Here is a 25,000-nt window from a genome sequence, read left to right as displayed (position 1 = left end):
AGGGTTCGGGTGAGAGAGAGTAGGGTTCGGGTGAGAGAGAGTAGGGTGAGGGTGAGGGGGAGAGAGAGTAGGGTGAGGGTGAGAGAGAGTAGGGTGAGGGTGAAGGGGAGAGAGAGTAGGGTGAGAGAGAGTAGGGTTCGGGTGAGGGGGAGAGAGAGTAGGGTGAGGGTGAGGGGGAGAGAGAGAGAGTAGGGTGAGGGTAAGCGAGAGTAGGGTTCGGGTGAGAGAGAGAGAATAGGGTGAGGGGGAGAGAGAGTAGGGTGAGGGTGAGGGGGAGAGAGAGTAGGGTGAGGGTGAGGGGGAGAGAGAGTAGGGTTCGGGTGAGGGGGAGAGAGAGTAGGGTTCGGGTGAGAGAGCAACGAGTGTGTATATCAGGTTGTGTGTAATGACTAAATGTTTTAACATTGTATCAGAGGTGAGATGCAGTGGAGATGTATTCGGAGTGTGTGTGTGTGTGTTAACAGAAACCCCTCTCACACAGCGATGGCAGAGCGGAGCTTCTGGGTGTCCTTGGACCTCTTAATCTCTTCCTTACAGAGAGCCAACAAGTCCACACAGAACTGATGACTACAGAGAGAGAGGGAGAGAGGGGAGGGGGTGAGAGAGAGAGAGAGAGAGCGAGAGAGAGAGAGAGAGAGAATAGAGGCAAGAGAAAGAGAGCAGAGAAGAGAGAAAAGGAGAGAGAGAATAGAGGATAGGCAAGAGAAAGAAGAGAAGAAAAGAGAGAAACAGGGAGACAGAGGAGAGAGAGAAGAGCAGAGAGAGCAAATAACAGATTAGCGTAGCTTCTATTCATTCAATCAGCCACTATATTACATATCTTCATATATTCTACATATACAACACTGTAAACTCTTCGAAATGTCCTGTTTCTGCTGTTTCTGACAGATAAGAAAGTAGCACTGAGTCCTACCTAACAGGCATCAGTAGAACAGTCTATAACATGAACCCCACTCACTCCTGGTCTGTAGTGAAGGTGTCAAAACAGGCTCTAGCCAGCATCTGGTCCAGCATCTTCAGGAAGGGGATAGACACCCTACACAGAGACACACACACATTACACACAGGCTCTAGCCAGCATCTGGTCCAGCATCTTCAGGAAGGGCATAGACACCCTACACAGAGACACACACACATTACACACAGGCTCTAGCCAGCATCTGGTCCAGCATCTTCAGGAAGGGGATAGACACCCTACACAGAGACACACACACATTACACACAGGCTCTAGCCAGCATCTGGTCCAGCATCTTCAGGAAGGGCATAGACACCCTACACAGAGACACACACACATTACACACAGGCTCTAGCCAGCATCTGGTCCAGCATCTTCAGGAAGGGGATAGACACCCTACACAGAGACACAGGACACACAGTTTACCACTAGTTTGATTTCCTCTGTCGTTCACCAGGTTCATTTCATTGAGATTGACACTAGAGAGACAGTGTAATAAACATTTATTTTTTTAACTATAAATTTAAATCTCCCCACGTGACTGTAAAACTGAGAGAGAGAAAAGAGTGTGTGTAAGCATGGATACAAAGGTGTGTGTGTGTGCCTGTCATTTCTCAGGTTGTCTCTGAAGACGTGCAGCAGTGTGTGTGTGTACCTGTCATTTCCCAGGTTGTCTCTGAAGACGTGCAGCAGTGTGTGTGTGTACCTGTCATTTCTCAGGTTGTCTCTGAAGACGTGCAGCAGTGTGTGTGTGTACCTGTCATTTCTCAGGTTGTCTCTGAAGACATGCAGCAGTGCTTCACTAAACTGTCCCAGCGCTGCTGTATCCTGCTGAATCAGCATCAGGTGGTCGAACAGAGACTGGGAGGAGAAACGCACCTGGAGACGGAGACACAAAGAGAGAGAGACAGGGAGACAGGGAGACAGGGAGACAGGGAGACAGGGAGACAGGGAGACAGAGAGACAGAGAGACAGAGAGGGAGGGAGGGAGGGATATAGAGATAGACATCAGTGTAGTTAACATCAGACCCAGAGGACTGATAGAGACATCAGTGTAGTTAACATCAGAGAGCACTGATAGAGACATCAGTGTAGTTAACATCAGAGGACTGATAGAGACATCAGTGTAGTTAACATCAGAGGACTGATAGAGACATCAGTGTAGTTAACATCATACAGAGGACTGATAGAGACATCAGTGTAGTTAACATCAGACCCAGAGGACTGATAGAGACATCAGTGTAGTTAACATCAGACAGAGGACTGATAGAGACATCAGTGTAGTTAACATCAGACCCAGAGGACTGATAGATACATCAGTGTAGTTAACGTCAGACAGAGGACTGATAGAGACATCAGTGTAGTTAACATCAGAGAGGACTGATAGAGACATCAGTGTAGTTAACATCAGAGGACTGATAGAGACATCAGTGTAGTTAACATCAGACCCAGAGGACTGATAGAGACATCAGTGTAGTTAACATCAGACCCAGAGGACTGATAGAGACATCAGTGTAGTTAACATCAGACAGAGGACTGATAGAGACATCAGTGTAGTTAACATCAGACCCAGAGGACTGATAGAGACATCAGTGTAGTTAGCCTCAGACAGAGGACTGATAGAGACATCAGTGTAGTTAACATCAGACCCAGAGGACTGATAGAGACATCAGTGTAGTTAACATCAGACCCAGAGGACTGATAGAGACATCAGTGTAGTTAACATCAGACCCAGAGGACTGATAGAGACATCAGTGTAGTTAACATCAGAGAGGACTGATAGAGACATCAGTGTAGTTAACATCAGACCCAGAGGACTGATAGAGACATCAGTGTAGTTAACATCAGACCCAGAGGACTGATAGAGACATCAGTGTAGTTAACATCAGACCCAGAGGACTGATAGAGACATCAGTGTAGTTAACATCAGACCCAGAGGACTGATAGAGACATCAGTGTAGTTAACATCAGAGGACTGATAGAGACATCAGTGTAGTTAACATCAGACCCAGAGGACTGATAGAGACATCAGTGTAGTTAACATCAGACCCAGAGGACTGATAGATAAACATCAGTGTAGTTAACATCAGGCCCAGAGGACTGATAGAGAAACATCAGTGTAGTTAACATCAGACCCAGAGGACTGATAGAGACATCAGTGTAGTTAACATCAGAGAGGACTGATAGAGACATCAGTGTAGTTAACATCAGACCCAGAGGACTGATAGAGACATCAGTGTAGTTAACATCAGACCCAGAGGACTGATAGAGACATCAGTGTAGTTAACATCAGAGAGGACTGATAGAGACATCAGTGTAGTTAACATCAGACCCAGAGGACTGATAGAGACATCAGTGTAGTTAACATCAGACCCAGAGGACTGATAGAGACATCAGTGTAGTTAACATCAGACCCAGAGGACTGATAGAGACATCAGTGTAGTTAACATCAGAGAGGACTGATAGAGACATCAGTGTAGTTAACATCAGACCCAGAGGACTGATAGAGACATCAGTGTAGTTAACATCAGAGAGGACTGATAGAGACATCAGTGTAGTTAACATCAGACCCAGAGGACTGATAGAGACATCAGTGTAGTTAACATCAGACCCAGAGGACTGATAGAGACATCAGTGTAGTTGACATCAGTGTAGTTAACATCAGACCCAGAGGACTGATAGAGACATCAGTGTAGTTGACATCAGAGAGGACTGATAGAGACATCAGTGTAGTTAACATCAGACCCAGAGGACTGATAGAGACATCAGTGTAGTTAACATCAGAGAGGACTGATAGAGACATCAGTGTAGTTAACATCAGACCCAGAGGACTGATAGAGACATCAGTGTAGTTAACATCAGACCCAGAGGACTGATAGAGACATCAGTGTAGTTAACATCAGACCCAGAGGACTGATAGAGACATCAGTGTAGTTAACATCAGACCCAGAGGACTGATAGAGACATCAGTGTAGTTAACATCAGAGGACTGATAGAGACATCAGTGTAGTTAACATCAGACCCAGAGGACTGATAGAGACATCAGTGTAGTTAACATCAGACCCAGAGGACTGATAGATAAACATCAGTGTAGTTAACATCAGGCCCAGAGGACTGATAGAGAAACATCAGTGTAGTTAACATCAGACCCAGAGGACTGATAGAGACATCAGTGTAGTTAACATCAGAGAGGACTGATAGAGACATCAGTGTAGTTAACATCAGACCCAGAGGACTGATAGAGACATCAGTGTAGTTAACATCAGACCCAGAGGACTGATAGAGACATCAGTGTAGTTAACATCAGAGAGGACTGATAGAGACATCAGTGTAGTTAACATCAGACCCAGAGGACTGATAGAGACATCAGTGTAGTTAACATCAGACCCAGAGGACTGATAGAGACATCAGTGTAGTTAACATCAGACCCAGAGGACTGATAGAGACATCAGTGTAGTTAACATCAGAGAGGACTGATAGAGACATCAGTGTAGTTAACATCAGACCCAGAGGACTGATAGAGACATCAGTGTAGTTAACATCAGAGAGGACTGATAGAGACATCAGTGTAGTTAACATCAGACCCAGAGGACTGATAGAGACATCAGTGTAGTTAACATCAGACCCAGAGGACTGATAGAGACATCAGTGTAGTTGACATCAGTGTAGTTAACATCAGACCCAGAGGACTGATAGAGACATCAGTGTAGTTGACATCAGAGAGGACTGATAGAGACATCAGTGTAGTTAACATCAGACCCAGAGGACTGATAGACATCAGTGTAGTTAACATCAGACCCAGAGGACTGATAGAGACATCAGTGTAGTTAACATCAGACCCAGAGGACTGATAGAGACATCAGTGTAGTTAACATCAGACCCAGAGGACTGATAGAGACATCAGTGTAGTTAACATCAGAGAGGACTGATAGAGACATCAGTGTAGTTAACATCAGAGAGGACTGATAGAGACATCAGTGTAGTTAACATCAGACCCAGAGGACTGATAGAGACATCAGTGTAGTTAACATCAGACCCAGAGGACTGATAGAGACATCAGTGTAGTTAACATCAGAGAGGACTGATAGAGACATCAGTGTAGTTAACATCAGAGAGGACTGATAGAGACATCAGTGTAGTTAACATCAGAGAGGACTGATAGAGACATCAGTGTAGTTAACATCAGACCCAGAGGACTGATAGAGACATCAGTGTAGTTAACATCAGAGAGGACTGATAGAGACATCAGTGTAGTTAACATCAGAGAGGACTGATAGAGACATCAGTGTAGTTAACATCAGACCCAGAGGACTGATAGAGACATCAGTGTAGTTAACATCAGACCCAGAGGACTGATAGAGACATCAGTGTAGTTAACATCAGACCCAGAGGACTGATAGAGACATCAGTGTAGTTAACATCAGACAGAGGACTGATAGAGACATCAGTGTAGTTAACATCAGACCCAGAGGACTGATAGAGACATCAGTGTAGTTAACATCAGACCCAGAGGACTGATAGAGACATCAGTGTAGTTAACATCTGACCCAGAGGACTGATAGAGACATCAGTGTAGTTAACATCAGACCCAGAGGACTGATAGAGACATCAGTGTAGTTAACATCAGAGAGGACTGATAGAGACATCAGTGTAGTTAACATCAGACAGAGGACTGATAGAGACATCAGTGTAGTTAACATCAGACCCAGAGGACTGATAGAGACATCAGTGTAGTTAACATCAGACCCAGAGGACTGATAGAGACATCAGTGTAGTTAACATCAGAGAGGACTGATAGAGACATCAGTGTAGTTAACATCAGACCCAGAGGACTGATAGAGACATCAGTGTAGTTAACATCAGACCCAGAGGACTGATAGAGACATCAGTGTAGTTAACATCAGACCCAGAGGACTGATAGAGACATCAGTGTAGTTAACATCAGACCCAGAGGACTGATAGAGACATCAGTGTAGTTAACATCAGAGAGGACTGATAGAGACATCAGTGTAGTTAACATCAGAGAGGACTGATAGAGACATCAGTGTAGTTAACATCAGACCCAGAGGACTGATAGAGACATCAGTGTAGTTAACATCAGACCCAGAGGACTGATAGAGACATCAGTGTAGTTAACATCAGACCCAGAGGACTGATAGAGACATCAGTGTAGTTAACATCAGAGAGGACTGATAGAGACATCAGTGTAGTTAACATCAGACCCAGAGGACTGATAGAGACATCAGTGTAGTTAACATCAGACCCAGAGGACTGATAGAGACATCAGTGTAGTTAACATCAGACCCAGAGGACTGATAGAGACATCAGTGTAGTTAACATCAGAGGACTGATAGAGACATCAGTGTAGTTAACATCAGACCCAGAGGACTGATAGAGACATCAGTGTAGTTAACATCAGAGAGGACTGATAGAGACATCAGTGTAGTTAACATCAGAGAGGACTGATAGAGACATCAGTGTAGTTAACATCAGACCCAGAGGACTGATAGAGACATCAGTGTAGTTAACATCAGACCCAGAGGACTGTAACAGATCAGTAGAAACTGAGATCCAGACCAGAACAATACAACTATAAAACACGGTGTAAGTCTGGACCGTGTGAGAAGCCACATTGAGCAACATTAAGTCTAAACAGCTCATCTCTCATACCAAATTACACTCTATTTCCTACACAGTGCACTACTTTTGACCAGGGCCCATAAGGGAGAGGGTTCTATTTTGGGACGCACACTCTGATTTCCTGGCATCACTTCCTTCCCATAGTGATGACAGGTGGAAACTGAGTGACACACTGAAGGCTGGTGACAACTGGCTCATCGTTCTCATAGCAACATCACAGCATCAACACCCGCTGGAGAGGAGAGGACTTCTGTCTTCTATACAGTGGCAATGTCTGTAGTTTTTTACATTTTATTTAACCTTTATTTAACTAGGCAAGTCAGTTAAGAACAAATTCTTATTTACATTGACGGCCTAGGAACAGCGGGTTAACTGGTCTAGGAACAGTGGGGTTAACTGGTCTAGGAACAGTGGGTTAACTGGTCTAGGAACAGTGGGTTAACTGGTCTAGGAACAGTGGGTTAACTGGTCTAGGAACAGTGGGTTAACTGGTCTAGGAACAGTGGGTTAACTGGTCTAGGAACAGTGGGGTTAACTGGTCTAGGAACAGTGGGTTAACTGGCCTAGGAACAGTGGGTTAACTGGTCTAGGAACAGTGGGTTAACTGGTCTAGGAACAGTGGGTTAACTGGTCTAGGAACAGTGGGTTAACTGGTCTAGGAACAGTGGGTTAACTGGTCTAGGAACAGTGGGTTAACTGGTCTAGGAACAGTGGGTTAACTGGTCTAGGAACAGTGGATTAACTGGTCTAGGAACAGTGGGTTAACTGGTCTAGGAACAGTGGGTTTACTGGTCTAGGAACAGTGGGTTAACTGGTCTAGGAACAGTGGGGTTAACTGGTCTAGGAACAGTGGGTTAACTGGCCTAGGAACAGTGGGTTAACTGGTCTAGGAACAGTGGGTTAACTGGTCTAGGAACAGTGGGGTTAACTGCCTGTTCAGGAGCAGAGCGACAGATTTACAGATTTGTACCTTGTCAGCTCTGGGATTTGAACTTGCAACCTTCCGGTTACTAGTCCAACACTCTAACCACTAGGCTACCCTGCCGTGATGACATGCTGGTCTTTCAGGGGGTACGAGAGGAGAAGAGAGTTGGACTAAGCAGTGGGAGAGGGGGGAGGGGAGTCTCACAGGAGATGGTTTATGAAATATCCAGGATCCAACAGGATGCTTCATCACTTTGGACTCTTGTGTGTGAGAAACAACTCCAGATCAGCCTCGGGACACCGTTCTGGGTACCTCAGAAGTGTCTGTGTGTCTCCAGTCCAGTCAGATTATAGCAAGAGTCAGAGACAGAGAAACACACACACACACAGAGACAGAGAGACAGAGACAGACAGAGAGCATGGAGCAGGCCAGATCAGCCACGGGACACCGTTCTGGCTACCTCAGAAGTGTCTGTGTGTCTCCAGTCCAGTCAGATTATAGCAAGAGTCAGAGACAGAGAAACACACACACACAGAGAGACAGAGAGACAGAGAAACACACACACACACACACACAGAGACAGAGAGACAGAGAAACACACACACACACAGAGACAGAGAGACAGAGACAGACAGAGAGCATGGAGCAGGCCAGATCAGCCACGGGACACCGTTCTGGCTACCTCAGAAGTGTCTGTGTGTCTCCAGTCCAGTCAGATTATAGCAAGAGTCAGAGACAGAGAAACACAACATATAAATACCATCTAGCAGATCTTATTGAGGGTGTAGCTTGTGTTCCAGGCTCCAACAGTGGAGCAATATCTAACAATACACAACCTAAAGTAAAGGACTGGAGTTAAGAATATAGAAATATTTGGATGATGTCAGAGCGACATAGACTAAGATACAGTAGAATAGTATAGAATACAGTATATACATATGAGATGAGTAATGCATAGACTAAGATACAGGAGAATAGTATAGAATACAGTATATACATATGAGATGAGTAATGCATAGACTAAGATACAGTAGAATAGTATAGAATACAGTATATACATATGAGATGAGTAATGCATAGACTAAGATACAGGAGAATAGAATACAGTATATACATATGAGATGAGTAATGCATAGACTAAGATACAGTAGAATAGTATAGAATACAGTATATACATATGAGATGAGTAATGCATAGACTAAGATACAGGAGAATAGAATACAGTATATACATATGAGATGAGTAATGCATAGACTAAGATACAGGAGAATAGTATAGAATACAGTATATACATATGAGATGAGTAATACATAGACTAAGATACAGTAGAATAGAATACAGTATATACATATGAGATGAGTAATGCATAGACTAAGATACAGTAGAATAGTATAGAATACAGTATATACATATGAGATGAGTAATGCATAGACTAAGATACAGGAGAATAGTATAGAATACAGTATATACATATGAGATGAGTAATACATAGACTAAGATACAGTAGAATAGAATACAGTATATACATATGAGATGAGTAATGCATAGACTAAGATACAGTAGAATAGTATAGAATACAGTATATACATATGAGATGAGTAATGCATAGACTAAGATACAGTAGAATAGTATAGAATACAGTATATACATATGAGATGAGTAATGCATAGACTAAGATACAGGAGAATAGTATAGAATACAGTATATACATATGAGATGAGTAATGCATAGACTAAGATACAGTAGAATAGAATACAGTATATACATATGAGATGAGTAATGCATAGACTAAGATACAGTAGAATAGTATAGAATACAGTATATACATATGAGATGAGTAATGCATAGACTAAGATACAGGAGAATAGTATAGAATACAGTATATACATATGAGATGAGTAATGCATAGACTAAGATACAGTAGAATAGTATAGAATACAGTATATACATATGAGATGAGTAATGCATAGACTAAGATACAGTAGAATAGAATACAGTATATACATATGAGATGAGTAATGCATAGACTAAGATACAGTAGAATAGAATACAGTATATACATATGAGATGAGTAATGCATAGACTAAGATACAGTAGAATAGTATAGAATACAGTATATACATATGAGATGAGTAATGCATAGACTAAGATACAGTAGAATAGTATAGAATACAGTATATACATATGAGATGAGTAATACATAGACTAAGATACAGTAGAATAGAATACAGTATATACATATGAGATGAGTAATGCATAGACTAAGATACAGTAGAATAGTATAGAATACAGTATATACATATGAGATGAGTAATGCATAGACTAAGATACAGTAGAATAGTATAGAATACAGTATATACATATGAGATGAGTAATGCAGGATATGTGAACATGATTAAAGTGGCCAGTGTTCCATTATTAAAGTGACCAGTGTTCCATTATTAAAGTGACCAGTGTTCCATTATTAAAGTGACCAGTGTTCCATTATTAAAGTGACCAGTGTTCCATTATTAAAGTGACCAGTGTTCCATTATTAGAGTGACCCAGTGTTCCATTATTAGAGTGACCCAGTGTTCCATTATTAAAGTGACCAGTGTTCCATTATTAAAGTGACCAGTGTTCCATTATTAAAGTGACCAGTGTTCCATTATTAAAGTGACCAGTGTTCCATTATTAAAGTGACCAGTGTTCCATTATTAAAGTGACCAGTGTTCCATTATTAAAGTGACCAGTGTTCCATTATTAAAGTGACCAGTGTTCCATTTTTAAAGTGACCAGTGTTCCATTTTTAAAGTGACCAGTGTTCCATTTTTAAAGTGACCAGTGTTCCATTTTTAAAGTGACCAGTGTTCCATTTTTAAAGTGACCAGTGTTCCATTTTTAAAGTGACCAGTGTTCCATTATTAAAGTGACCAGTGTTCCATTATTAAAGTGACCAGTGTTCCATTATTAAAGTGACCAGTGTTCCATTATTAAAGTGACCAGTGTTCCATTATTAAAGTGACCAGTGTTCCATTATTAAAGTGACCAGTGATTATTTGTCTATGTATATAAGGAGCTTCTATGTAGTAGAATCAGTAGGGCAAAAGGTACTTATAAAACCTTCATTCACCTCACACACACACACACCCACACACACACACACACACACACACACACACACACACCGCAGAAAGGAATGGTTTAAGATGGGGAAGGAGGTTTCCTTAAAGAAAGGAAAGACCAGCCGACGTCACTAAACACAGATCCATTTGTTCTGGATCAACTCCCATCTGTGTTTTGGGTTTTAGGTTGTTGTTTACAGGAACCAGGTGGATGAGGGCCAGAGGAGCGTCAAGCTGATGCCTGGTGCCCGATAGACTGATAGAACAGATGAGAGTGGAGGTACTGGTGTCCTCGGTGGTGTGAATATTAGCAGTGTGATGGGCCCCCCCTGCTGGCCTTCAGACCCACACACTGGAGAGACAGTGGTCTGTTTCACTAAGGTGTTTTCCAGAGACAACATCATGACTTTCGTTGACTCGCAAATCAGCAATAACATGCAGTCTTTGGACTGTAGCAATGTGGGAACCACAGTCAATGTACACAGTGAGGGCTAGTGGCGTGTGGTACTGGTACTGGCCCAGACAGTGAGATACTGTAGCTACAGACAGATAACGACAGACACAGACTGTGGCTATAGACAGATAACCACAGACAGATGACTACAAACAGCTACTGTAGCTACAGACAGACAACTAAAGACATACTGTGGACAGACAGATAACTACAGACACATACTGTGGCCACAGACAGATAACTATAGACACATACTGTGGCTACAGACAGATAACTATAGACATATAACTATAGACATATACTGTGGCTACAGACAGATAACTATAGACATATAACTATAGACATATACTGTGGCTACAGACAGATAACTATAGACATATAACTACAGACATATACTGTGGCTACAGACAGATAACTATAGACATAACTACAGACATATACTGTGGCTACAGACAGATAACTATAGACATATAACTACAGACATATACTGTGGCTACAGACAGATAACTATAGACACATACTGTGGCTACAGACAGATAACTATAGACATATAACTATAGACATATACTGTGGCTACAGACAGATAACTATAGACATATAACTACAGACATATACTGTGGCTACAGACAGATAACTATAGACATATAACTACAGACCTATACTGTGGCTACAGACAGATAACTATAGACATATAACTACAGACATATACTGTGGCTACAGACAGATAACTATAGACATATAACTATAGACATATACTGTGGCTACAGACAGATAACTATAGACATATAACTACAGACATATACTGTGGCTACAGACAGATAACTATAGACATATAACTACAGACATATACTGTGGCTACAGACAGATAACTATAGACATATAACTACAGACATATACTGTGGCTACAGACAGATAACTATAGACACATACTGTGGCTACAGACAGATAACTATAGACATATAACTACAGACATATACTGTGGCTACAGACACATACTGTGGCTACAGACAGATAACTACAGACACATACTGTGGCCACAGACATCTAGCCGATCTAGAGTGTAATCATTGGTCCAACAGTTGCAAACGAAAGTTTCTATTGGACAAATTCAGGTATGTTTATCCCGGTTTTTCAACAGAATTGGTGCAATGAACACACCCCTGAGCACACGCATACACAGTTCTCTTTCATAGCAGCCACATACAAACAGCTCATTGTGTATATAAATTCCTTGTCACATCTATCTCCGTGCTCTCCCCCTCTCACCTTTTCCCTTCGCTTGTGGACTTCAGTGCACAACACATTAGCTGTCTGTGACCAGGCGAAAAAACCTTTCCAAGCCAAACCTTCATATCATGACCGCTAACCGCACACAGCCTACATTGTTGTCACGTCATAGTCAACATGGCTACTAGAACTAACCCGTTAGTGAACCCGCTACAATCATGCAGTGCAGTGTACAGTCAGCAAGCAGTTTAGCAGTTACACAGACTGGCCCCGGTGGCAATACATTAACAAAGCCAAAAGCTTACCTTGACTTGGAAGAGTTCCAGTGTTGGATAGCCATAGCCAGCTAGCTAACATAGCATCCCTCTCTGTTTGAGCAGGGTGTTTCAGTAGGCTAAACTAGCTAGCTACATTAGCTAGCTAAGTAAGTGAGAAAAAAAAGAAAGAAATATAGCTACAGTAGCTCTCTCGCTCACTATTGCTTCTCCTTCATTGAATTTTTTTGTTTAAATGTATTTGTTAAAAACTGTTGAACTATTGTCTTTCTCTCACTTTGAGTCAACTACTCACCACATGTTATGCACTGCAGTGCTAGCTAGCTGTAGCTTACACTTTCACGACTAGATTCATCATGCTACACCATGGTATGCTTTCAGCTTATGCTTTCACGACTAGATTCATCATGTTATGCACTGCAGTGCTAGCTAGCTGTAGCTTACGCTTTCACGACTAGATTCATCATGTTATACACTACAGTGCTAGCTAGCTGTAGCTTACGCTTTCACGACTAGATTCATCATGTTATGCACTACAGTGCCTAGCTAGCTGTAGCTTACGGTTTCACGACTAGATTCATCATGTTATGCACTGCAGTGCTAGCTAGCTGTAGCTTACGGTGTCACGACTAGATTCCGGCTACACCATGGTACTACTGTAGACCTTCATTGCAAAACAGTTTTAATCCATTATTTGGTGGCATGTGGAAAAGGATAACTTATTTATATTTCACAATTCGCATTTTTATGAATTTCACTCTGAGGAGTCTCCACTGCTACAGACACATGGCTACAGACACAGAGCTACAGACACATGGCTACAGACACAGAGCTACAGACACATGGCTACAGACACAGAGCTACAGACACAGAGCTAGACACATGGCTACAGACACAGAGCTACAGACACAGAGCTACAGACACAGAGCTACAGACACATGGCTACAGACACAGAGCTACAGACACATGGCTACAGACACAGAGCTACAGGGCTACAGACACAGGGCTACAGACACGTACCGTAGACTCAGTCAGTCCTCCCACAGACACGGTCAACCCCAGCAGTGTGTGGTACTGGTATTGGGGCAGTCAGGGCTACAGACACAGAGCTACAGACACAGGGCTACAGACACGTACCGTAGACTCAGTCAGTCCTCCCACGGACACGGTCAACCCCAGCAGTGTGTGGTACTGGTATTGGGGCAGTCAGGGCTACAGACACAGAGCTACAGACACAGGGCTACAGACACGTACCGTAGACTCAGTCAGTCCTCCCACGGACACGGTCAACCCCAGCAGTGTGTGGTACTGGTATTGGGGCAGTCAGGGCTACAGACACGTACCGTAGACTCAGTCAGTCCTCCCACAGACACGGTCAACCCCAGCAGTGTGTGGTACTGGTATTGGGGCAGTCAGGGCTACAGACACGTACCGTAGACTCAGTCAGTCCTCCCACAGACACGGTCAACCCCAGCAGTGTGTGGTACTGGTATTGGGGCAGTCTGAGCAGCTGGGTGACGTGGGGGAAGGCCTGAGACGGAGCGTTCCAGTTCAGACCCTCTGCCCCGTCACTGAGAGAGCAGAGACACACACGGGGTCCAGTTAGTTTTTCAATTCAATTACCAAACTGAAATGTACATCTTTCATAGAAACGTGCCCAGAGACATCATTTGTATTGTATGAGATTACCCTGAGCCATCCATAGTATTGTATGAGATCACCCTGAGCCATCCATAGTATTGTATGAGATCACCCTGAGCCATCCATAGTATTGTATGAGATCACCCTGAGCCATCCACAGTATTGTATGAGATCACCCTGAGCCATCCATAGTATTGTATGAGATTACCCTGAGCCATCCATAGTATTGTATGAGATTACCCTGAGACATCCATAGTATTGTATGAGATCACCCTGAGACATCCACACTATTGTATGAGATCACCCTGAGACATCCACACTATTGTATGAGATTACCCTGAGCCATCCATAGTATTGTATGAGATTACCCTGAGACATCCACACTATTGTATGAGATCACCCTGAGACATCCACACTATTGTATGAGATTACCCTGAGCCATCCATAGTATTGTATGAGATCACCCTGAGCCATCCATAGTATTGTATGAGATCACCCTGAGCCATCCATAGTATTGTAGGAAATTACCCTGAGCCATCCATAGTATTGTATGAGATCACCCTGAGACATCCATAGTATTGTATGAGATTACCCTGAGCCATCCATAGTATTGTATGAGATCACCCTGAGCCATCCATAGTATTGTATGAGATTACCCTGAGCCATCCATAGTATTGTATGAGATCACCCTGAGCCATCCATAGTATTGTATGAGATTACCCTGAGCCATCCATAGTATTGTATGAGATCACCCTGAGCCATCCATAGTATTGAATGAGATCACCCTGAGCCATCCATAGTATTGTATGAGATCACCCTAAACCAGAGAGTCATGTATGAGATCACCCTGAGCCATCCATAGTATTGTATGAGATCACGCTGAGCCATCCTTAGTATTGTATGAGATCACCCTGAGCCATCCATAGTATTGTATGAGATCACCCTGAGCCATCCATAGTATTGTATGAGATTACCCTGAGCCATCCATAGTATTGTATGAGATCACCCTGAGCCATCCATAGTATTGTATGAGATCACGCTGAGCCATCCTTAGTATTGTATGAGATCACCCTGAGCCATCCATAGTATTGTATGAGATTACCCTGAGCCATCCATAGTATTGTATGAGATCACGCTGAGCCATCCTTAGTATTGTATGAGATCACCCTGAGCCATCCATAGTAGTGTATGAGATCACCCTGAGCCATCCATAGTATTGTATGAGATTACCCTGAGCCATCCATAGTATTGTATGAGATCACCCTGAGCCATCCATAGTATTGTATGAGATTACCCTGAGCCATCCATAGAGTCTTACTATGACATGTGGTTGTCTCACCTAGCTACCTGAGAACTACTCTGAGTGATAATGTACTGACTGTGATGTGGTTGTCTCACCTAGCTACCTGAGAACTACTCTGAGTGATAATGTACTGACTGATGTGGTTGTCTCACCTAGCTACCTGAGAACTACTCTGAGTGATAATGTACTGACTGATGTGGTTGTCTCACCTAGCTACCTGAGAACTACTCTGAGTGATAATGTACTGACTGATGTGGTTGTCTCACCGAGCTACCTGATAACTACTCTGAGTGATAATGTACTGACTGATGTGGTCGTCTCATCCAGCTACCTTCAGATGTACGTCACTTTGGATAACAGTATCTGATAAATGACAGCAATGTAAATGTGTTAAGACTCACGTTGGGAAGATGGCGAGCAGCTCCTCTCGGTGGGGGATGTGAGGTACTGCAGGGTTGTTACTATGGAGGAGCCTGACGAACACTGATCCAGCATGGGCTCTGTAGCGGTCGATCTTCTCTGCTGACTGCTGTGCCAAGCTACACATCATACCATTCACCCTGAGGAGGAGAGAAGGAGAGATGAGAGGAGTAGAGGAGAGAGGGAGGAGATGAGGAGAGATGAGAGGGAGGAGATGAGGAGAGATGAGAGGAGAGGGATGAGAGGAGGAGAGGGATGAGAGAGAGGAGATGAGGAGAGATGAGAGGAGGAGAGGGATGAGAGGAGAGAGGGATGAGATGAGGAGAGGAGGAGCAGAGGAGGAGCAATAGATAAGAGGAGGAGAGGAGAGCGGGATGAGAGGAGGAGGGATGAGAGGAGGAGAGATGAGTGGGAGGAGAGGAGAAAGGGATGAATGGAGTGGGAATTAAAGGATGAGAATGTAAAAAGGAGGTCAGGGATGAAATTAATGGAGAGGTACAGCTATCATCCCTAATAATATCTTTAATTCCTACTACATCTGTCATAACACCTTTCCCACCTTCTATAGAGAATGCTTATAAATGATCTACAAAGCATCTATGAAGGCCTTATGTAGGGTTTATGAGGGCCTTATGAAGGGTTTATGAGGGCCTTATGAAGGGTTTATGAAGGGTTTATAAGGGCCTTATGAAGGCCTTATGAAGGGTTTATAAGGGCCTTATGAAGGGTTTATGAAGGCCTTATGAAGGGTTTATGAAGGCCTTATGAAGGGTTTATGAAGGCCTTATGAAGGGTTTATGAAGGCCTTATGAAGGGTTTATGAAGGGTTTATGGAGGGTTTATAAGGGCCTTATGAAGGGTTTATGAGGGCCTTATGAAGGGTTTATGAGGGCCTTATGAAGGGTTTATGAGGGCCTTATGAAGGGTTTATGAGGGCCTTATGAAGGGTTTATGAGAGCCTTATGAAGGGTTTATAAGGGCCTTATGAAGGGTTTATGAAGGCCTTATGAAGGGTTTATGAAGGCCTTATGAAGGGTTTATGAGGGCCTTATGAAGGGTTTATGAGGGCCTTATGAAGGGTTTATGAAGGGTTTATGAAGGCCTTATGAAGGGTTTATAAGGGCCTTATGAAGGGTTTATAAGGGCCTTATGAAGGGTTTATGAAGGGTTTATGAAGGGTTTATGAAGGGTTTATGAGGGCTCTATATGTTAAAGTGGTACAGTGTGATTGCTACTCACAGGTCTGGTGACAGTAGTTGTGGAGCGGTGCCCACCACACACAGAGTCACCTCCATCAGGCTGGTCATGGCTGCCTCTCTCACCCTGGAGAGATGGATACATTAAACACACAGAGTCACCTCCATCAGGCTGGTCACGGCTGCCTCTCTCACCCTGGAGAGATGGATACATTAAACACACAGAGTCACCTCCATCAGGCTGGTCACGGCTGCCTCTCTCACCCTGGAGAGATGAATACATTAAACACACAGAGTCACCTCCATCAGGCTGGTCACGGCTGCCTCTCTCACCCTGGAGAGATGGATACATTAAACACACAGAGTCACCTCCATCAGGCTGGTCACGGCTGCCTCTCTCACCCTGGAGAGATGGATACATTAAACACACAGAGTCACCTCCATCAGGCTGGTCACGGCTGCCTCTCTCACCCTGGAGAGATGGATACATTAAACACACAGAGTCACCTCCATCAGGCTGGTCATGGCTGCCTCTCTCACCCTGGAGAGATGGATACATTAAACACACACACCTGAAATGCCACTAGTCACGACACAACCCCCGGGTCCTAAAAGCTAATATTCAAATCAGTTTGTCATGTCCCGAGGGCAGCTTTTGTTTGTGTGATGTGGTAATGAGGACATCTACTCTAATGTCATGCCCTGAGAAGGGAGCCACAGTGTGTGTGTGTGTGTGTGTGTGTGTGTGTGTGTGTGTGATATGGTAATCAGGACATGTACTCTAATGTCATGCCCTAAGAGGGGAGCCACAGTGTGTGTGTGTGTGTGTGTGTGTGTGTGTGTGTGTGTGTGTGTGTGTGTGTGTGTGTGTGTGTGTGTGTGTGTGTGTGTGTGATATGGTAATCAGGACATGTACTCTAATGTCATGCCCTAAGAGGGGCGCCACAGTGTGTGTGTGTGTGTGTGTGTGTGTGTGTGTGTGTGTGTGTGTGTGTGTGTGTGTGTGTGTGTGTGATATGGTAATCAGGACATGTACTCTAATGTCATGCCCTAAGAGGGGAGCCACAGTGTGTGTGTGTGTGTGTGTGTGTGTGTGTGTGTGTGTGTGTGTGTGTGTGTGTGTGATATGGTAATCAGGACATGTACTCTAATGTCATGCCCTGAGAGGGGAGCCACAGTGTGTGTGCGTGTGTGTGTGTGTGTGTGTGTGTGTGTGTGTGTGTGTGTGTGTGTGTGTGTGATATGGTAATCAGGACATGTACTCTAATGTCATGCCCTAAGAGGGGAGCCACAGTGTGTGTGTGTGTGTGTGTGTGTGTGTGTGTGTGTGTGTGTGTGTGTGTGTGTGTGTGTGTGTGTGTGTGTGTGTGTGTGATGTGTAATGTCATGCCCTAAGAGGGGAGCCACAGTGTGTGTGTGTGTGTGTGTGTGTGTGTGTGTGTGTGTGTGTGTGTGTGTGTGTGTGTGTGATATGGTAATCAGGACATCTACTCTAATGTCATGCCCTGATTGGGGAGCCACAGTGTGTGTGTGTGTGTGTGTGTGTGTGTGTGTGTGTCTAAGAAGCTGTGTGTGTGTGTGTGTGTGTGTGTGTGTGTGTGTGTGTGTGTGTGTGTGTGTGTGTGTGTGTGTGTGTGTGTGTGTGTGTGTGTGTGTGTGTGTGTGTGTGTGTGTGTGTGTGTGTGTGTGTGTGTGCCTAAGTGGCTGTATGTGCCTGTGTGTGAACACGCGTGCGGAGCGACAGTTAACAGGTGGAGAGAATGCTGTAAAAGGGGTCCAGTTCATCTGAGAGGGAGGGAGGGAGGGAGGGAGGGACGGAGGGAGGGAGGGACGGGCGGACGGAGGGACGGAGGGAGGGAGGGAGGGAGGGACGGGCGGACGGACGGAGGGAGGGAGGGAGGGACGGAGGGAGGGAGGGAGGGACGGAGGGAGGGAGGGACGGAGGGAGGGAGGGAGGGACGGGCGGACGGACGGAGGGAGGGAGGGAGGGACGGAGGGAGGGAGGGAGGGAGGGAGGGAGGGAGGGACGGAGGGAGGGAGGGAGGGAGGGACGGGCGGACGGACGGAGGGACGGAGGGAGGGAGGGACGGGGAGGGACGGACGGAGGGAGGGAGGGAGGGACGGAGGGAGGGAGGGAGGGACGGAGGGAGGGAGGGAGGGACGGAGGGAGGGAGGGACGGGCGGACGGACGGAGGGAGGGAGGGACGGAGGGAGGGAGGGAGGGACGGAGGGAGGGAGGGAGGACGGACGGAGGGAGGGACGGAGGGAGGGAGGGAGGGAGGGAGGGACGGAGGGAGGGACGGAGGGAGGGAGGGAGGGACGGAGGGACGGAGGGAGGGAGGGACGGGCGGACGGACGGAGGGACGGAGGGAGGGAGGGAGGGACGGAGGGAGGGAGGGAGGGACGGGGCGGACGGACGGAGGGAGGGACGGAGGGAGGGAGGGAGGGACGGAGGGAGGGAGGGAGGGACGGAGGGAGGGAGGGAGGGAGGGACGGGCGGACGGACGGAGGGACGGAGGGAGGGAGGGAGGGACGGAGGGAGGGAGGGAGGGAGGGACGGAGGGACGGGCGGACGGACGGAGGGAGGGAGGGAGGGAGGGACGGAGGGAGGGAGGGACGGAGGGAGGGACGGAGGGAGGGACGGAGGGAGGGAGGGAGGGACGGAGGGAGGGAGGGACGGGCGGACGGACGGAGGGACGGAGGGAGGGACGGAGGGAGGGAGGGAGGGACGGAGGGAGGGGGAGGGAGGGACGGGGGACGGAGGGAGGGACGGAGGGAGGGACGGAGGGAGGGAGGGAGGGAGGGAGGGACGGAGGGAGGGAGGGACGGGCGGACGGACGGACGGAGGGAGGGAGGGACGGAGGGAGGGAGGGACGGAGGGAGGGACGGAGGGAGGGAGGGAGGGACGGGCGGACGGAGGGAGGGACGGAGGGAGGGAGGGAGGGACGGAGGGAGGGAGGGAGGGAGGGACGGGCGGACGGACGGAGGGACGGAGGGAGGGAGGGAGGGAGGGACGGAGGGAGGGAGGGAGGGAGGGAGGGAGGGACGGAGGGAGGGAGGGACGGGCGGACGGACGGAGGGACGGAGGGAGGGAGGGAGGGACGGGCGGAGGGAGGGAGGGAGGGAGGGAGGGAGGGAGGGAGGGACGGAGGGAGGGAGGGAGGGACGGGCGGACGGACGGAGGGAGGGAGGGAGGGACGGAGGGAGGGAGGGACGGAGGGAGGGAGGGACGGGCGGACGGACGGAGGGACGGGCGGACGGACGGAGGGAGGGAGGGACGGAGGGAGGGAGGGACGGAGGGAGGGAGGGAGGGACGGGGGAGGGAGGGACGGGCGGACGGACGGAGGGAGGGAGGGACGGAGGGAGGGAGGGACGGGCGGACGGACGGAGGGAGGGACGGAGGGAGGGAGGGAGGGAGGGACGGGCGGACGGACGGAGGGAGGGACGGAGGGAGGGAGGGACGGAGGGAGGGAGGGACGGAGGGACGGGCGGACGGAGGGGAGGGACGGAGGGAGGGAGGGAGGGACGGAGGGAGGGACGGAGGGGAGGGACGGGCGGACGGAGGGAGGGAGGGAGGGAGGGGAGGGACGGAGGGAGGGACGGAGGGAGGGACGGAGGGAGGGAGGGACGGAGGGAGGGACGGGACGGACGGAGGGAGGGACGGAGGGAGGGAGGGAGGGACGGAGGGAGGGAGGGAGGGAGGGACGGGCGGACGGACGGAGGGACGGAGGGAGGGAGGGAGGGAGGGAGGGAGGGACGGAGGGAGGGAGGGAGGGGAGGGAGGGACGGAGGGAGGGAGGGACGGGCGGACGGACGGAGGGAGGGAGGGAGGGACGGGCGGACGGAGGGAGGGAGGGACGGAGGGAGGGAGGGACGGAGGGAGGGAGGGACGGAGGGAGGGAGGGAGGGACGGGCGGACGGACGGAGGGAGGGAGGGACGGAGGGAGGGAGGGACGGAGGGAGGGACGGGGCGGACGGACGGAGGGAGGGACGGGCGGACGGACGGAGGGAGGGAGGGACGGAGGGAGGGAGGGAGGGACGGAGGGAGGGAGGGACGGGGACGGACGGACGGAGGGAGGGAGGGACGGAGGGAGGGAGGGACGGGCGGACGGACGGAGGGAGGGACGGAGGGAGGGAGGGAGGGACGGGGGAGAGGGAGGGACGGGCGGACGGACGGAGGGAGGGAGGGAGGGACGGAGGGAGGGAGGGACGGGCGGACGGACGGAGGGACGGAGGGAGGGAGGGAGGGAGGGGGAGGGACGGAGGGAGGGAGGGACGGGCGGACGGACGGAGGGAGGGACGGAGGGAGGGACGGAGGGACGGAGGGACGGGCGGACGGACGGAGGGAGGGAGGGACGGAGGGACGGGCGGACGGACGGAGGGAGGGACGGAGGGAGGGACGGAGGGAGGGAGGGAGGGACGGAGGGAGGGAGGGAGGGACGGGCGGACGGACGGAGGGACGGAGGGAGGGAGGGAGGGAGGGACGGAGGGAGGGAGGGACGGGCGGACGGAGGGAGGGACGGAGGGAGGGAGGGACGGAGGGAGGGAGGGAGGGACGGAGGGAGGGACGGAGGGAGGGAGGGACGGACGGGCGGACGGAGGGACGGAGGGAGGGAGGGAGGGAGGGACGGAGGGAGGGAGGGACGGAGGGAGGGAGGGAGGGACGGAGGGAGGGAGGGAGGGACGGGGCGGACGGAGGGAGGAGGGACGGAGGGAGGGAGGGAGGGACGGAGGGAGGGAGGGAGGGACGGGCGGACGGACGGAGGGAGGGAAGGAGGGACGGAGGGAGGGAGGGAGGGAGGGAGGGACGGAGGGAGGGAGGGACGGAGGGAGGGAGGGAGGGAGGGACGGAGGGAGGGAGGGACGGGCGGACGGACGGAGGGAGGGACGGAGGGAGGGAGGGAGGGACGGAGGGAGGGAGGGAGGGACGGGCGGACGGACGGAGGGAGGGAGGGAGGGAGGGAGGGACGGAGGGAGGGACGGGCGGACGGACGGAGGGAGGGACGGAGGGAGGGAGGGACGGAGGGAGGGAGGGACGGGCGGACGGACGGAGGGACGGAGGGAGGGAGGGACGGAGGGAGGGAGGGAGAGAGGGACGGGCGGACGGACGGAGGGAGGGACGGAGGGAGGGAGGGAGGGAGGGAGGGAGGGACGGGGCGGACGGACGGAGGGAGGGAGGGAGGGACGGAGGGAGGGAGGGAGGGACGGACGGAGGGAGGGAGGGACGGGCGGACGGACGGAGGGAGGGACGGAGGGAGGGAGGGACGGAGGGAGGGACGGGCGGACGGACGGAGGGAGGGAGGGAGGGAGGGAGGGAGGGAGGGACGGAGGGAGGGACGGCGGACGGACGGAGGGACGGAGGGAGGGAGGGACGGAGGGAGGGAGGGACGGGCGGACGGAGGGACGGAGGGAGGGAGGGAGGGACGGAGGGAGGGACGGAGGGAGGGAGGGACGGGCGGACGGACGGAGGGGAGGGACGGAGGGAGGGACGGAGGGAGGGAGGGACGGACGGAGGGAGGGAGGGACGGGCGGACGGACGGAGGGAGGGACGGAGGGAGGGAGGGAGGGACGGAGGGAGGGAGGGACGGGCGGACGGAGGGAGGGAGGGAGGGACGGAGGGAGGGAGGGAGGGAGGGACGGAGGGAGGGACGGGCGGACGGACGGAGGGACGGAGGGAGGGAGGGAGGGACGGAGGGAGGGACGGGCGGACGGACGGAGGGAGGGAGGGACGGAGGGAGGGAGGGAGGGAGGGAGGGACGGGCGGACGGAGGGAGGGAGGGACGGAGGGAGGGAGGGAGGGACGGAGGGAGGGAGGGAGGGACGGAGGGAGGGAGGGAGGGAGGGACGGAGGGAGGGAGGGACGGGCGGACGGAGGGAGGGACGGAGGGAGGGACGGAGGGAGGGAGGGAGGGACGGAGGGAGGGAGGGAGGGACGGAGGGAGGGAGGGACGGGCGGACGGAGGGAGGGAGGGACGGAGGGAGGGAGGGACGGAGGGACAGGACGGAGGGAGGGAGGGAGGGACGGAGGGAGGGAGGGAGGGACGGAGGGAGGGACGGAGGGAGGGAGGGACGGGCGGACGGAGGGAGGGACGGAGGGAGGGACGGAGGGAGGGACGGAGGGAGGGAGGGACGGAGGGAGGGAGGGACGGGCGGACGGAGGGAGGGAGGGACGGAGGGAGGGAGGGACGGAGGGGAGGGACGGTGGGACGGACGGACAGACGGAGGGAGGGAGGGAGGGACGGACGGACAGACGGAGGGGGGGGAGGGAGGGAGGGAGGGAGGGACGGAGGGAGGGAGGGAGGGAGGGAGGGACGGGCGGATGGACGGAGGGAGGGACGGAGGGAGGGAGGGACGGAGGGAGGGAGGGACGGGCGGACGGACGGAGGGACGGAGGGAGGGAGGGACGGAGGGAGGGAGAGAGGGACGGGCGGACGGACGGAGGGAGGGACGGAGGGAGGGAGGGACGGGCGGACGGACGGAGGGAGGGAGGGACGGAGGGAGGGAGGGAGGGACGGGCGGACGGACGGAGGGAGGGACGGAGGGAGGGACGGGCGGACGGACGGAGGGACGGAGGGAGGGAGGGACGGAGGGAGGGAGGGACGGGCGGACGGACGGAGGGAGGGAGGGAGGGACGGAGGGAGGGAGGGACGGAGGGAGGGAGGGAGGGAGGGACGGAGGGAGGGAGGGACGGGCGGACGGACGGAGGGAGGGAGGGACGGAGGGAGGGAGGGAGGGACGGGCGGACGGAGGGACGGAGGGAGGGACGGAGGGAGGGACGGAGGGAGGGACGGGCGGACGGACGGAGGGAGGGACGGAGGGAGGGACGGAGGGAGGGAGGGAGGGACGGAGGGAGGGAGGGAGGGACGGGCGGACGGAGGGAGGGAGGGAGGGACGGAGGGAGGGAGGGAGGGACGGACGGAGGGAGGGAGGGAGGGAGGGAGGGACGGAGGGAGGGACGGGCGGACGGACGGAGGGAGGGACGGAGGGAGGGAGGGAGGGACGGAGGGAGGGAGGGACGGGCGGACGGACGGAGGGAGGGACGGAGGGAGGGAGGGAGGGAGGGAGGGAGGGACGGGCGGACGGAGGGAGGGAGGGAGGGACGGAGGGAGGGAGGGAGGGACGGAGGGAGGGAGGGAGGGACGGAGGGAGGGAGGGACGGGCGGACGGAGGGAGGGACGGAGGGAGGGACGGAGGGAGGGAGGGACGGAGGGAGGGAGGGACGGGCGGACGGAGGGAGGGACGGAGGGAGGGACGGAGGGAGGGAGGGAGGAGGGACGGAGGGAGGGAGGGACGGAGGGACAGGACGGAGGGAGGGAGGGAGGGACGGAGGGAGGGAGGGAGGGACGGAGGGAGGGAGGGACGGAGGGAGGGAGGGACGGGGCGGACGGAGGGAGGGAGGGAGGGACGGAGGGAGGGAGGGACGGAGGGAGGGAGGGAGGGACGGGCGGACGGACGGAGGGAGGGAGGGACGGAGGGAGGGAGGGACGGAGGGAGGGAGGGACGGGGGGACGGACGGACAGACGGAGGGAGGGAGGGAGGGACGGACGGACAGACGGAGGGAGGGAGGGAGGGAGGGAGGGAGGGAGGGAGGGACGGAGGGAGGGAGGGAGGGACGGAGGGAGGGACGGAGGGAGGGACGGAGGGAGGGAGGGAGGGACGGAGGGAGGGAGGGACGGGCGGACGGACGGAGGGAGGGAGGGACGGGCGGACGGACGGAGGGAGGGACGGAGGGACGGAGGGAGGGAGGGACGGAGGGAGGGACGGAGGGAGGGAGGGACGGGGGAGGGAGGGAGGGACGGACGGACAGACGGAGGGAGGGAGGGAGGGACGGACGGACAGACGGAGGGAGGGACGGAGGG

The 25,000-nt window shown here is 51.6% G+C and overlaps 1 protein-coding gene across 1 annotated transcript in view; it reads right to left on the bottom strand.

The window, feature by feature from the left end:
* The window catches only part of LOC135529523 (tubulin-specific chaperone D-like), a 97,218-nt gene that overhangs the window by 9,534 nt on the left and 62,684 nt on the right, over nt 1-25,000 (bottom strand). The window contains exons 17-22 of the mRNA XM_064958210.1: nt 17,185-17,268; nt 15,927-16,085; nt 14,014-14,152; nt 1,714-1,835; nt 959-1,036; nt 478-567 (exon numbers count right to left, since the gene is read on the bottom strand). Coding sequence (XP_064814282.1) covers nt 478-567; nt 959-1,036; nt 1,714-1,835; nt 14,014-14,152; nt 15,927-16,085; nt 17,185-17,268 — 672 coding nt within the window. The remainder of the gene's footprint in view (nt 1-477; nt 568-958; nt 1,037-1,713; nt 1,836-14,013; nt 14,153-15,926; nt 16,086-17,184; nt 17,269-25,000) is intronic.

The sequence above is a fragment of the Oncorhynchus masou genome, unplaced genomic scaffold (genome assembly GCF_036934945.1).
Source record: "Oncorhynchus masou masou isolate Uvic2021 unplaced genomic scaffold, UVic_Omas_1.1 unplaced_scaffold_1176, whole genome shotgun sequence".
Classification (NCBI taxonomy): Eukaryota; Metazoa; Chordata; class Actinopteri; order Salmoniformes; family Salmonidae; genus Oncorhynchus; species Oncorhynchus masou.
This window is presented reverse-complemented; position numbering and strand designations above follow the sequence as displayed.